Below are 15,186 nucleotides of genomic sequence, written 5' to 3' on the forward strand. Positions count from 1 at the left end.
AAAAGGTGGGTAACAGGAGACATGACAGAGGTTTATTAAATTATGCATGGCATGGAGAAACTGGAAAGAGAAACGTTTTTCTTCCTCTCTCATAATACTAGAACTCATGGTCATCCACTGAAGCTGAATGTTGGAAGAAAGTACTTCTTCATGAAACACATATTCAAACTAGGGAACTCGCTGCCCCAGGAGGCAGTGATGGCCACCAACTTGGATGGTTTTATAAGGTAAAGGTAAAGGGACCCCTGACTATTAGGTCCAGTCGTGACCGACTCTGGGATTGCGGCGCTCATTTCGCTTTATTGGCCAAGGGAGCCGGCGTACAGCTTCCGGGTCATGTAGCCAGCATGACTAAGCCGCTTCTGGCGAACCAGAGCAGCGCACGGAAACGCTGTTTACCTTCCCGCTGGAGAGGTACCAATTTATCTACTTGCACTTTGACATGCTTTCGAACTGCTAGGTTGGCAGGAGCAGGGACTGAGCAACGGGAGCTCACCCCGTCGCAGGGATTCAAACCACCAACCTTCTGATCGGCAAGTCCTAGGCTCTGTGGTTTAACCCACAGCGCCACCCATGTCCCTGTGGTTTTATAAGAGGATTAGACAAATTCACGGAGGAGAGGGCTATTGATAGCTACTAGCCATGATGGCTACACTCTGCCTCCACAACTGGAGGCAGAAATGTCTCTACATACCAGCTGATAGAAACCGGAAGAGGGGGAAATGCTCTTGTGCTCATGTTCTGTTTGCTGGTTTCCCACAGGCATCTGGCTGGCCACTGTGAGAACAGAATGCTGGGCTAAATGGGCCATTTGCCTGTTCCAGAAGGCTCCTCTTAGGGTAGGCAACGCATTTCCTTGCTTCTGCCTTTTTGAGTCCCATTCCCAGGGTGACCATTAAGTATACAAAAAAAAGTTGAGGCACATGGAAATTACAAAAAAAATATAATTACAGGCATGTTAAGCATTAATACATTTCAGAGAGCATAAGTAAGCGCTGGCAACTGGTCCAGACCAAAGTCATAGTTGCTGTCATATTTCAAAGCCAGATGCAGAACTCAGAGTCTAGATATTTGCCAGAAAATATTCCACAAGATTTTGTAGCTATCCAAGTCCAACGCTGGTAAGCCGCCCATCTAGGCAATCTGTCTAACCTGTGACCCCCTGCCCTCCTGGCTCACAGCACCAATCTAATAGAACTCAGTACACTTGGATACTTGCACCAGATGGATAATGAGTGTATTAATATCCTACCAGGTGCCTGTTTCTGAATCCCCAGAAGGTTCGATCAGGCTTAACCAGGGTTCAACAGTTTTTCCATGCTGGAAACTATAGTTATTAGCCTAAAACCTTAACTCCATATGTTCCACACGCCAGGACACGAAGCAATTGTCATTTTGACGATGCAGCTAAATAGCAGAACTTAGTTCACAGGGGAACCATTAATGCTGTAACAAATGTAAAGGCAGGGTGATGCGGTTGGTATTATATAAAAGAGCTCATGCAGAATCCCTTTAAAGTAGATTGGTTTTGTAAAGAGACCTTTTCTTCCACTGTGATCGTTCACCAATACAAACTTCTGCCCTCAATCTGAATAGGCTCCTCATCTTGTTAGAATACTTTCCACTAATTGCAGTGACACCTCCCAGAACCGGGGTAGCTAATCAGCTTATAAGATTCACTACAGCTGAACTAGGTCATCACGCTACTGCTAATACCACTGGCATATGCTTCTTTCGTTTATGCCTCTCAGGACGCCAAGCATTATTTCTGCATCCCTTTGAATAGGTGCTATCCCACACATAATGGCTGTGCTCATTTCAGCATCACCTCTTGGTAATTCCATCCGCTGCAGAACTTCTAGGGGTGGCAACATGGGAGCGGGCATTCTCTGCGACAGCTCCCAAGTGGTGGAACTCCCTTTCCTACAGAGATGCATCTGGCATCTTCATTGTACAGCTTTTGTCATATGCTGAAGATGCAAATCTTTACCCTGGCCTTTAACACCTGAGATGCATGTTTTGGGGAAGCACCCTAATCTTGTGACTGTGGTTTGTTTTAGACTGTTTTAATATTTAATATTCACTCTTATGGTGAAGCACTGGTAGTGAATTGAAACCATAGTGTTAATTAAAATTGAAATAATTCCTCAAAGTTTTTGCAGCAGGGCAAGTTTTACAGTAATGTTTGGTAACTGTATATATGTATGTTTAAGGTAACCACTTACCTGGGAGAAAACCCCTTTAAACTGAGTAGGCTTTCTGATAAGTATGAATAGGACTGCACTGTTCAGTCACACAATAAAGAACAGAGAGCCATACAACACACAGGCATAGAACCTTGCCCACTAACAAAACATACAGTTCTGTCGTAATCACATTTGCACTTTCTGTAACTTTGGGGCAAACTGAGCAGAAGATAAAAATATTTGTTTATCCATAACTCCCTCACTGTATACCTATTTGCCAGAGGTTTGGCTGGCTTCACCACCTCAGAAGGTGCTACTGTGCCTGCAAATTTCATCCAATTTTGCTTAAATGTTATAGGCATTTGTTGACTTTCTCACTGTGGTCAACATGTCAGAGGCTTTGAAAAATGAAGCAAAGTGACTCTCCACTTCCTAGTGCAATGTCACTCCAAGGCTCGAAGCGAAGCTGAGACAAACCCCTATCCAACAAGGCAGGTTCCTCTATTAAAGTTCTGTTAGCTCTTAATTCTCTCCTTTTTAGAACTGAAAAAAATTTGCCCCAGTGTCTAGCGGGTATAGATCTCAATTTCTAGTGGGATAGATCTCAATTTCCTAAATGTACTGTCAAGATTGACATTCTACACCTAGGTTCAAATTTAAGACATGGTGCTCCTGTGATAACTCTTCTCTTTTTAAATAATATAGGCACCTGCCTGGGTTCAGCTAGTAAAACTGAAGCTGGAAATTCTTGGATTAAGTCATTGAATAGGTTCCAAGATCAACAGTGTGCATGTGTCACTTTTCTACACAGGGGCTCTCAAAGTTTCCTATGTATCCGGAAAGGTGCATTGGGCATCTTCATCGCTCAGCTTTTGCTATATGTTGCAGACATACCTCTTTACCCCAGAATTTGACAGTTATTTTGTTTTGTGGGAGTTGCCTCTTTTGCTAAATGTATACTGCTCTGTTCCAATATACTGTTGTAATCCACCCTGGGATCTTATGGTAAAGGGTGGATAAGAAATCTTACAAACAAGCAAGCAAATAACCTACCAGAACAGCTAGTTTACCTCCAAGTCCTAAACTATTTGTTTTGCCATCTTATGAACATGATTGCCTATACTAAGGTAATTAGCAAGGTAATAATGCTTTTATAGAATCATCTGCCTTTCTGCATCAGCACATTCTTTAAATATTGAAAAATGAAATGCAATCTACATGTTATGAATAGCATTATAGTTTGGGACTCTATTTACTCTTACATAATCAAGGATGATTCTGATAATGATTAAATTCAGTGGCAGTGTCCATCCAAGTAATCTGTTACATCTAATTTCACTGCTAGCAGCTGAGCGTGAGGAAATGATTTACACAAATCTGTCAACATTAATGACTGCAGAATGTGTCAATTACTCTGTGGCATAAAGTTCTATTTTACTGAGGCCCTGGTTGAGCTATAAATGACAAGTCTCAGTTCAACCTTTAATCCACAATAGTCTTCATAATTTAAAACTATTGGCAGTCCGTACTCATAGGGGGATTTAAAAAAGCCTCCATAGAAGTTGAATTACTTCTCACATTAAGGAAGGAATTACTAGAGCATCTGGTGAATCTTGAATTATGGCCGTCTGTGCTCTGTCAGCTGTACGGATAAGTAGATTTTGAGTTGAGAATTCCTAAAGCAATAAAATTAAAGTTGCACTTGCTGATTTTACTTCACCTAAAATAATTCATCATAGTCATACAAATATGCTTGTTGCTCAGTTCCACGACCAGGTCTACTGAAAGCTTATACACCACATTTTCTGTCTCTCAAAAGTTCTTCCTAGCCCATTCCCAAAGTAAGGCAATGCTTGTGGTAAGAATCCAAGCTACATTTTCTTGAATTGGCTGCTTTAGAAAATAAATGTAGTATTTGTCACCACATCATCAATTTTCTTAAAATGAAGTGCTTTCAAAATTAAATTGGAATTAACTTTTATTTAACATGTAAGGGTTCCTTGTGCTAGAAACAACTAGCAATCTGGAAAGTCAGAAACATCTATTTACATGGAATGATAACTGTATTACAGCACTAATCTCCAACTAGAATAAACAGGATCCACCAAGAGACTGTGTTTGGAGGTAAAGTGGGCTGTACTTGCTGTACCACAAGGCCAGCACCATTCTCCTCCCAATCACTATTTCAGGATTTATTTATTTTTAAGAGAGGGATAAAAAGGGGAGAGGGGAGAGGAGGAGCTAAAAACTAATATAAGAGCAACAACAACAACAACCAATTAAAATAGGTGCCTCAATATGCAGGTTAAGTTTGAAGATGGATCCCAGGTCTGGAAAGCTTGAGGACAACTATGGTGCAGAACAATCTGAAAACCAACTGGACAGCAGTTGGGTCACCACCACACCCATAACTCCACACAGGGCAGAGTGGAAGGTGGGGAGGCCCAGAAATTTGGCATAGCTGTTGGGCCAGAAGTGGGTCTGATGCAGAGGTACCAGTAGATCCCAGGCTAGCTCATCCCCTCCCCCATCTGCTTTATGTAAGCTACTGCTGGTGGGAATCCTGCAGGAGGAATGGAGAGGTCTACACCAAAGGAGTGATGCCAGCAGAACTGTTTGAGGTTCCCGCTGCTCCAAGAGTGACAGATTAGGGTGTGTGTGCATTGCAGCCTTATTTATTTAAATATTTAGTCCTCACCTTTCAGAGTAAAAACCTTCCCAAGAGAAAAATAAAATATTATAATACCCAAGTCACACTTAAAACCAAGCAAAACTAAGCACAGGAAAAACAACAGAATCTAAGGGATCAGCTCGTAATGTAACAAACGTCCTTGAAGGAATTCTGGAAAACAGATGTATTTAATGGGTCACAACTGGTCCCAAGGAAAGCCCCAGAAAGTACAATGAGAGCAAAATGACTAGCAGGGAAGTTGTTGATTTGGAAGATTTTGGGACAACAGAGCTCAGATTCAAGCAGAAGTTCTGCTGTGCCATCAAAAATGGAAAGAAGTACAAGATACAGGAGAGGCTGTTTATATTACATAGCGACCTCTGCTATTGAGGGACCATGACTTCACAAGAATCTATAATAATCCTACTGGTCTAACACACCAGTATATTTATTTGTCCCATGCCATTCACTAAACAGATTACACAGCACTTTCCCTAGTGTGTCAGCAGTAACAGGCAATATTAGTGTTTGCCAGTGGCAGCGGCTGCCCATTGAGAGTGGTAGGGCAGAAGGGAGGCCAAGAAGAGGTGGTGCCTGAGCCAATGGGAGCCACAGAAAACTAATTCTAGTCCGTCTGTCCCCAATCTCCTCCCTGCTGTGGTCTACAAGAGCAACACGGAGATGGAGGAGGAAGATGACAGGTATGGCCCCCCACTGGACAGCATGCAAGTAAGAAGACAACCAGGGCTCTTCCACACTTACCTTTGCTGCACATTTCTAGGCACAGGTCTGGGCTTTCTAGGTGTCCAAGCGTGCCCCAGATCTGCTGCTTTCCCTGTGAAAACCCGTTCTTTACTGCTTGAATCAAAGCAAACTGAAAAAACTCGAATTGCCATTTGCTCCAATTCAGCGGTAAAGTTCAGGTTTTCCTAGCAAAAGCGGCAAGGGAAAAACCATTCATACACAGACCAGGAAAGCAGAGAAAGTGCAGGGCAAAAGGTAAATTTGGATAAGCCCCGTGACTGGTGGGGTAGAACCCCATTCACCCTTATGGAGCAGCCTTTTGGCCACCTATTCCATGTAGTTAACCATTTTTGGCGGGCATAGGCAGACGTCATTAGCAAGCAGATCAAGTATAAATGGAGCACACTGTATTGCAGTTTAAGATTTAACCTAGACTTCATGAAGCTGAACAGAATTTACCTGGGTTCATATTCAAATCTGAGCAATAGGAAATTCAAGTATCTATCCTGCGGAATTTAGGTTGAAGCTAGTTTAAATATTTTGTAAAAGGCTTGTATTTACCTGATGATCCTCTGAGCGGCATACTGATGAAGTGAGCGGAACTGTGCTGACATATTGGCTAAAGCTGCCAAACAATTTGTATGAAGGTATTTGTCCTGTTGGAGATGAGGAGGGGAAAAAACACACACATCAAACTATCCTTTCTGTATACAGCAAGACCTGTCAAAAGGAAATCACTCACCAGTCTAACATCCGTTTACCGGAGGCAAAGTTGCAATGAAGACAAACCCAACTTGTGCTCTGATTTTAGGGATAAGCCTTAGCAACAACTTGTGCAATCGTGGCTCAATATGCTTAGGTCTTTTAAGGAATTGTCACTGCATATTTTTAGAGTGTGACTATATATTCAACCCTGGTCAGAAACAAAGCTGAACAACTTTTATTCTTCTTCAGTCCTTAATTTTTATTTTATACAATTTTTTTTTAAAGGTTTGTAATAATGCAGCTTCCCTTTTCTAAACATGGCAGGTGGGGAACAAAGAGGGGGGAATTCCTAAAGGCTTTTAAAATAACAACACCAAACTAAAGTTTGGTGTTGTCTCCAGTGCTAGGAAGGGCCGGTCTGGGGACATGGACAGGAATTAGCAATTAAAGTTGATCAAGTCCGTTCTACATGAAATCAGCCCAAATACAGTTCTTACCCTTGTTCGTGTCATGTTGTACTGGATAGTCCTTATTACTACTAGTATCAGGAGACTGCCCAGGGAAATTTCTGTTAATACACGTTCTGAGTACCAAGTAATATTTTTCAATATCTGAAATAAAGAAAGGAAAGAGCATATTTGATTGTCTTCCACTGCCTGTTACTATCAGTAATTTAATATATTTGTTTTTATATAATTTTTATTTTATTACAGTTAAATTTTATCTATGTTATTTTAATTTGTGTAAGACAGCTTAAGTCTTGGTCTGGGAAAAAGGTGGAATGCAAACAAATAAACAAACAAACAAGTATAATAGTGCTGTTCTCTGGACTATGGTTCCCCCCATCCAAAAGAAAAGACTAGAAATCTCCATGTTTGATGCATGGCAATTTTAAAGTGGATGCAACCAAAGGATATAGGTTGGACTCCAAAGTTGTTTTTGTCTAGTTTTATAACTGCTTTGAGCTGTATAAATAAACTGAATGAATGAATGAATGATGAAATAAAATCAATCTTTTCAGCAGCTCAGACTTTATATAGAGAAATATGTTCAGACCTGAGACAAATATTGTCTATGAGTGAATCTAATCATGTCACACCATGTGGTCACATCACTACCAGCTATGTCTGGTTCACCAGCTATGATTATTTCTGGACAGAGAGAGTCTTGCCACTCTGACGAATGTGCTGGTAGCCTTGAGGTTGGATTAGGGTAACATGCTCTATGCCAGGGGTAGGCAACCTAAGGCCCGTGGGCCGGTTGCAGCCCAATCGCCTTCTCAATCCGGCCCACAGACGGTCTGGGGATCAGCATGTTTTTACATGAGTAGTATATGTCCTTTTATTTAAAATGTATCTCTGGGTTATTTGTGGGGCATAGGAATTCGTTCATTTTAAAATATATATATAGTCCAGCCCACCAAATGGTCTGAGGGATGGTGGACAGGCCCATGGCTGAAAAAGGTTGCTGACCCCTGCTCTATGCCCTTGAAGGTGACTCGAAAGCTGCAGCTAGTTCAGAATATAGCAGCTCAGTTCCTATCAGCAGCTCCTACTATCAGCATATAACACTAATTTTGAAAGAACTGCACTGGCTGCCAATATATACAGAGATGTGCATTCAGGATCAGAAGTACACAAAGACAAGCTCACTGACGTCTTGGTTGCCCTTGCGGATGTCATATTAGGTTTACTTAACAGTTGTGGTTTTCATTATTAATAAAACTGGACTCAATACAGGCATAGGTAGCTGCTTGTCTGAAGCCAATGGCAGAAAGATCTCTTATTTTTGATCTTCTTTCCAAGGAAGCCAAAACCACATTTTCTTTTCAAACAAAAATCTTTTAACCAGACAGGAAAGCTTTTGCGGCTTCTTTGGGGGAACCCAGGAAAGTGTCTATATAATCAGCAATTTATAAAATGGCACTTACTAAAATTAATCTTAAATATCAATAAATAATTGTGGGTGTAATACCACAAAAGGAAAATACATACAGAGATTGGCAAAGGCAATGCGGCTATAAAAGGAAGACGTGCAACGAAGGACAGGATGGGAGGCCCATTATGATGCAAAATGTCTTTATTATTTTTATTTTCTCAATATTTAACCACAGGACAAAAGTTGTGCATTTCAAAGTTTCAAAGTTGCTAAAATAAACTAGCATAGTTTTTTAGAGGCCCTCTTAAGATGACTACAAAAGATTTCTGTTGCATATATTTATATTTTTATTTATATTTTTTAATTTATATTTTTAAAAAAAATATGTTTAGAAAAGTATATCCCCACCCCATGCTGAACGAAAGGACTTTCAAAACTGAGGGATATTTCAAAAACAGTTTGCAATATAGTCGGGAGTGGGGAGAATTAAGCTGTTTAAAGGGGGGGGGGGAATGTTCCTTTGGTCTACCACAAGTTTCTTCTAGGAACTGAAGTAGTTCCATGAATCCTAGCTATTATGCTTTATTTCATCTACAGACTGCCAATTTTCTAATTTTTCTCATTATAGATAAGTTTGCTCCAATATTCAAAATAAGCATATAAACTGGAGAGTGTGGGGTGGAAGAGTGTCAACAGACAAACAAAACTCAATGATCAGGTCAGAGCGCCTCCATCATTTGGTTTAAAGAAGTGGCTTATAAATAGTTGCATGGATCCAACCTAAGCTCCCTCTGAAATAAAAAAAAAAAACTTAAGATAGTCATGACAAACTTTTCACAGTAATTTCAGTGGGGCCAAAATGGAAATAACAGTCTGAACCCAGCCTAATATTTTGAAATCCATTCATGAACTGCATCACAATTGCAGTTAAAATGCAGGCTTAGCCAAAAACTCACTGGACATAATTTCTTCCTTTTAGACTCTATATACTGTGTAAAGTAAATCAGTTATGTTATATTTCTCAAATTTGTCATCCAAAATGGACCTGACTCAAGGTGCAATAAGAATTTCTTGATTAGCCTCAGTATAAAAGGCTTACGACCTATGGGAAAAGACTAGAGAATCTCAAATGCTTAGGAACAAATTGAATGCATAAAAATCAGCTATGCTGACATGACAACCACCATCAGAGTGAACTTGGCAACAAAAAACCCAAATTCATCATTATACAGAAGCACATTTATATTTTAAATTGATTTCTTATAGCTCATAAACTTACCACTTCATGAATGGATCGATTGAAGCCATCATCTTCAGTAAGGATTAACAAAATTATCAGAGCCATGTAAACATGGTGAGAGTTCCTTTCTTCGACATGATAAAGGATCTCAAGAATTGGCAAAACCTTGAAGAGAGAAAAATAGGGATGGAGAAGTTTCGTATTCAAAAGTTCCCAAAACAAAAATATACATACAGTTTTAGATCCCTCTGATTTTACATAACCATTTTGTTAGTAATTTAATAGCTTCAGAAAAAGAAGATGAAAACACACACAACTGACCAAAAATTCTTAACTCCCTTTCGTTTGTATGTGTTTTTAAAGCAGTCGGGGGTGGGGAGAGTTAAATAAACTCCTATGAGGAAACATAAAATTCAATTCCTAATAAACAAGACTCTTGGCAATGCTTTTATGATGGATCATCACATTCTAAATTTCTAGAGCTGACAGAGCTAATAATAATATACATCTAATTCCATCATTCTGGCAGGTAAAGTGGACTGAGTGTGATATTTTATCATTAATAGTATCCAACATGGGTTTAAGACAGTTTTGCTGCTTCCATTTAAGAAAAAACATCCTGCAGGGTTCTCCCCATCCAGCAAATTATTTCAATCTCTTTCACAGCAATGAATGGCTAAACTGCAGGAACGAGCAAACACATGGGTTTTTGAAGATTGAGGGATGCTATGGTGTTATAATCACTGAAGTAGGGTAAAGTGGATACCAGGGCTTGGTTGATCCATAGCCAAGTAAATGCATTCTGCATACAATTTAAATACACTTTCCTCCGCCAAGAGTGGGAATATCTGTGATGGTGTACACGAACAAACTTTTCACAAGCAAGATCCTCTGCTGAATACAGTCATACTTCACGTTACGTCTGCTTCATGTTACGTTCTTTCAGGTTGCATCCCGTGGCGACCCAGAAGCACCAGAAAGGGTTACTTCCGGGTTTCGCCGCTCGCGCATGCACAGAAGCGCAAAATGATGTCACGTGCATGCGCAGAAGTGGTGAATCGCAACCCGCATGTGCGCAGACACGCCGCTACGGGTTGCATTCTTTTCATGTTGCGAACAGGCCTCTGGAACTGATCCCATTCTCAACCAGAGGTACCACTGTATTAGATCGGCAAAGCAGTGGAATAAGTAAATTACTTACCAGATTTTCCATATCTGTTCGAGCCAACATATACGTTCGAACATTGCTGTTCTGATGCAGAAGGATGTACAAAAGAAGGGTTGCTTGATCAGAGTTTTGCTGCTCACACAAAGTGGTGTATAAACTGTTAAAATTAATCTGGAAAGTGTGAGGATTTGGTGAAGGAAGAGCAGTGCTATCTGGAGGGGGGAAAACAAAGAGTTTGAAAGGGATTCATCTTACTGATTTGGTGATTTCCCCATAGTGAGGTGAGTCTTCAAGGGTTAGTTCAACAGTATTCAAACTTTTCAGACAATGGACCCACCTTTAGCCCAGACATGCATTTGAGGACCCTAATTCTAAAAAAACCAACAACATTTATTTCTAGAGTGATAGTGCAGCTGTAATGACCTACTTTGGGTCCTCTTAATGCCAACAAGCCCATAACCAAAGTAAGATTCTACTGCAAGGTTCCCAAGTTCAACTCTCTCTTTGATTCTTGACAGATGGATAGGTTTTTAAAAAGGTACATACCTTGTGTGTTCTTGAAGGACATAATAGCTTGTCTGTAAGGGTTTGGTGTATCTGGTGCATCAGTCAGATTTGCTAGCACAAGCAGCAACAGAAGACTTTGATTAGCTAGAGGTGAAGACTCCTCCTGCTGAGGAGCACGCTTGCTGCCCACGCCTCCCAATGTGAACACTGTCCATAGGCCAGCTAAATGGAAGACAAGGATATCTGATTTAGGTCTTGCAGCTAGCCTGTATGAACTGTATATTGAACTCTGATTCAAATTAAGACATTTTAGAGGCCTAGACTTGATATGCAGTCCTATCTGCAGCTCACTCCAGTAGGTTAGAACTTCTTGATCACCAATGCAGAACATATAGAAATAATCTCAAAATTCAGAAATTAACCATCTTCAGTATGTAATTTAAAAGGAGTCACACAAATTATATCCACATGCAATCTGATGCTATGCTGCGATGCCACTCCCTAGATTCAGCTAGACACTGTGATGAGCTTGTGCCCCAAATTGGGAAGCTGTGCCAGCATAAAACTGCCCAACTATGAATTTATGCCAATGTGACTACCCAACACAAAGACAAAAGTAGGTGCAACAAAATTAAATCATCCTGCATCTGCTGTGCACAAAAAATAATAATTTACAAAGCCAAAGAAGGAAGGTTGTTTTTATCTGTATCAGTGCAATAAATAAGTATGGCACTATTGTGAAAGCCTTTTTCTTTACTAAGCTGCAGAATACATGCAAAACTAACCTTTCCAGTGAAGCCTTTGGCTCAACTCCTTCATGTAACTAAGTCAATAACTAAGTCTGAGCACATACAATGGAAGCAACCTCGTACTGGGTAGTATTCAACCAATTTTGACTCACTGAAATTAATGAACATGGCTAATTAATGAACATAAGTAAGCAAAGTTCACTGATTTCAACAGGTCTACTTGAGTAAAATAAGGGACGCGGGTGGCGCTGTGGGTTAAACCACAGAGCCTAGGACTTGCCGATCAGAAGGTCGGCAGTTCGAATCCCCGCAACGGGGTGAGCTCCCGTTGCTCGGTTTCTGCTCCTGCCAACCTAGCAGTTCGAAAGCAAGTAGATAAATAGGTACCGCTCCGGCGGGAAGGTAAACGGCGTTTCCGAGCACTGCTCTGGTTCGCCAGAAGCGGCTTATTCATGCTGGCCACATGACCTGGAAGCTGTACGCCGGCTCCCTCGGCCAATAAAGTGAGATGCATGCCGCAATCCCAGAGTTGGCCACGACTGGACCTAATGGTCAGGGGTCCCTTTACCTTTACCTGAGTAGAACTTAGCTGAATACCCACCCATTGGCTTTTCTGCTTACACCTGCCTCCTCTTCCCTTTTCTTCCTGTTTCCTATGTTGGGTCCTTAGGGCAGAACCCTTTCTCCTCTTGTACTCAGTAAGTGCCATGCACATTGATGATACATGCATGCATGCATGCACACACGCACGCACGCACACACACTAATTTAATTTTGTACTCTTATACAAGCTGGATGAGAACCAATCAACAAAAAGAGGGAAACAATATACCGTATTTTTCGCCCTATAGGACGCACTTTTTCCCCTCCAAAAATGAAGGGGAAATGTGGGTGCGTCCTAAGGGGCGAATACAGGCTTTCGCTGAAGCCTGGAGAGCGAGAGGCTCTCGCTCTCCAGGCTTCAGGAAGCTCTGCGCGACCCTCCGCAGGCCGGCGCAGCTTGGCGCCGGCCTCCGGAGGGTCGCGCAGAGCTGCCTGCCCTCCCGGGCTCCGTGCAGCTCTGCGTATCGCTCCGGAGCCCGGTGCCAAGCCGCGCCGGCCTCCGGAGGGTCGCGCAGAGCTGCCTGCCCTCCCGGGGTCCGCGCAGCTCTGCGCGACCCTCCGGAACCCGGCCCAAGCCGCGCCAGCCTCCGGAGGGTCGCGCAGAGCTGCCTGCGCTCCCGGGCTCTGTGCAGCTCTGCGCGACCCTCCGGAGCCCGGCGCCAAGCCGCGCCAGCCTCCGGAGGGTCACGTAGAGCTGCCTGCCATCCCGGGGTCCATGCAGCTCTGTGCGACCCTCCGGAGCCCGGCGCCAAGCTGCGGCGGCCTCCGGAGGGTCGCGCAGAGCTGCCTGCATTAGGAAGCCTCGGTGCGCCCGGGCTTCGCACAGCTGTCCGCAAGCCTGGGGAGACCGGCGCAGCTCCCTAGGCTTGCGGATAGCAGGCTCTTCTGGGGGCTGGGGTCGGGGGAAGCTCGGGCGTCCCCCGCACCAGCCCCGTGCCTGGGGGGAAAATAATTTTTTTTTCTTTATTCCCCCCCCCAAAAAACTAGGTGTGTCCTATAGGGCGGTGCATCCTATGGGGCGAAAAATACGGTAATACCACCTCACTATATAAATACTCCAACGACCCCTTTGGTTTCTTATCTTTCCACTGACTAGTTTTGCCAAATCACAGAGACTAAAAAACACACTTCATAGGCACACAAACTCTCCTTGAATTAAGCCAATTTGTCAGTTAAATTCCAAAGTCCCTAGAGCTCAGACATATGGGCTTGGTAAGCATGGAAACTAACAGGGCACTGGATAGGTCAATTAAAAAGTAGCTTATAATTTCAATGCTTGGTGGAATGTGAATCATTATTCTTAAATATTTAGGCATAAGAAAACATGTTGCTCCAGTAGACAATTAGATAATAGACTCTGAAGACTGACAGTGATATCACACACTATATAAGAAAATGCACGAATTTCTCACCAATATTTTACAGGCTGTGTGTAATTTAGAATGCAAGCTTAACACAGCGAATGGCATTTGACTAAGATAATTATCCAACACTAGTATGCTACACAGAAGAAAAGACTACTGAAAACTAATTATGAAAGGATCGTTTCTAGGCGACATAAAGTCTGGCAAAACAAAATAAAGCATCCAAGTATTCAAAACTACCGTAGATTGGCTTAGCTTTGACGTATTAAAACATGACAAGTTTTCAGGCACAACAGATACAAATATAAAGGTTATTTAAGGTTGACATAAATGCAACGAAATAACACAGAACATTTTAGTTCTACCATGCTAAATCCAAGACTAGTACAATAATGGCAAGGGGGCGCAAACAAATTTTGGTGGAAGGGGAGGGACATTGAAGAGCCATAGCAATGAGGCTCAGCATCCCCTCAGGTACCATTCTAAGATTATAGATGATTTCAGTGTTTCTAAACTACCATATTTTTTGCTCTATAAGACTCACTTTTTCCCTCCTAAAAAGTAAGGGGAAATGTGTGTGCGTCTTATGGAGAAATGTGTGTGCGTCTTATGGGAAATGTGTGTGCGTCTTATGGAGCAAATGCAGGCTGCGCAGCTATCCCAGAAGCCAGAACAGCAAGAAGGGTCGCTGCTTTCGCTGTGCAGCGATCCCTCTTGCTGTTCTGGCTTCTGAGATTCAGAATATTTTTTTCCTTGTTTTCTTCCTCCAAAAACTAGGTGCATCTTATGGTGTGGTGCATCTTATAGAGCGAAAAATATGAAGTTAGGACACTCTTAGACTTTAAGACCAATTCTATGCCTATATAAGAAGTTCGACTGTTCGACACTGTTCGACAGTGGAATTTGCTGCCAAGGAGTGTGGTGGAGTCTCCTTCTTTGGAGGTCTTTAAGCAGAGGCTTGACAACCATATGTCAGGAGTGCTCTGATGGTGTTTCCTGCTTGGCAGGGGGTTGGACTCGATGGCCCTTGTGGTCTCTTCCAACTCTATGATTCTATGATTCTATGAGAAGTGGAATTGTTGGCTATTAAAACAAGGCTTTGTCTCAGAAAAGTGTGCACGGGATTGCAGCCATAATTAGGGTTAAGATCTTGGGTTACACAGAAGAATGCTGCAATGAAGCAGGAATGGAGGGTGTCCCCCCCTTTAGCACTTTTAAGAACTAGGTCCATTTTTTTCAAAGAATGTAAGGTTGGGGGAAGAGTTTTGGGTAATATGAACACTTGCATACTAATAGTCTTCTTAATTGGGATGGAATAAATACTTTCTGGAGGGTTTTTGTTTTCGTTCTGTTATATATTTTCTATTCTCA

At 42.1% G+C, this 15,186-nt stretch overlaps 2 protein-coding genes across 11 annotated transcripts in view; one reads left to right on the forward strand and one right to left on the reverse strand.

Moving 5' to 3' along the window:
* The window catches only part of DYM (dymeclin), a 172,146-nt gene that overhangs the window by 93,686 nt on the left and 63,274 nt on the right, over nt 1-15,186 (reverse strand). For all 10 annotated transcript variants that reach the window (XR_014539542.1, XM_083575620.1, XM_083575622.1 and 7 more), the window contains exons 10-14: nt 11,139-11,321; nt 10,626-10,804; nt 9,464-9,589; nt 6,804-6,917; nt 6,163-6,257 (exon numbers count right to left, since the gene is read on the reverse strand). Coding sequence is in view for 9 of the 10 variants with exons in the window: in XM_083575620.1 (XP_083431746.1) it covers nt 6,163-6,257; nt 6,804-6,917; nt 9,464-9,589; nt 10,626-10,804; nt 11,139-11,321 (697 nt within the window). In the remaining variant the exon portion in view is untranslated. The remainder of the gene's footprint in view (nt 1-6,162; nt 6,258-6,803; nt 6,918-9,463; nt 9,590-10,625; nt 10,805-11,138; nt 11,322-15,186) is intronic.
* The window catches only part of LOC310744435 (uncharacterized protein), a 399,988-nt gene that overhangs the window by 31,672 nt on the left and 353,130 nt on the right, over nt 1-15,186 (forward strand). The gene's annotated exons all lie outside the window — the stretch shown is intronic.

Source organism: Podarcis filfolensis (genome assembly GCF_964270895.1).
Source record: "Podarcis filfolensis genome assembly, chromosome: 11".
NCBI classification, from domain to species: Eukaryota; Metazoa; Chordata; class Lepidosauria; order Squamata; family Lacertidae; genus Podarcis; species Podarcis filfolensis.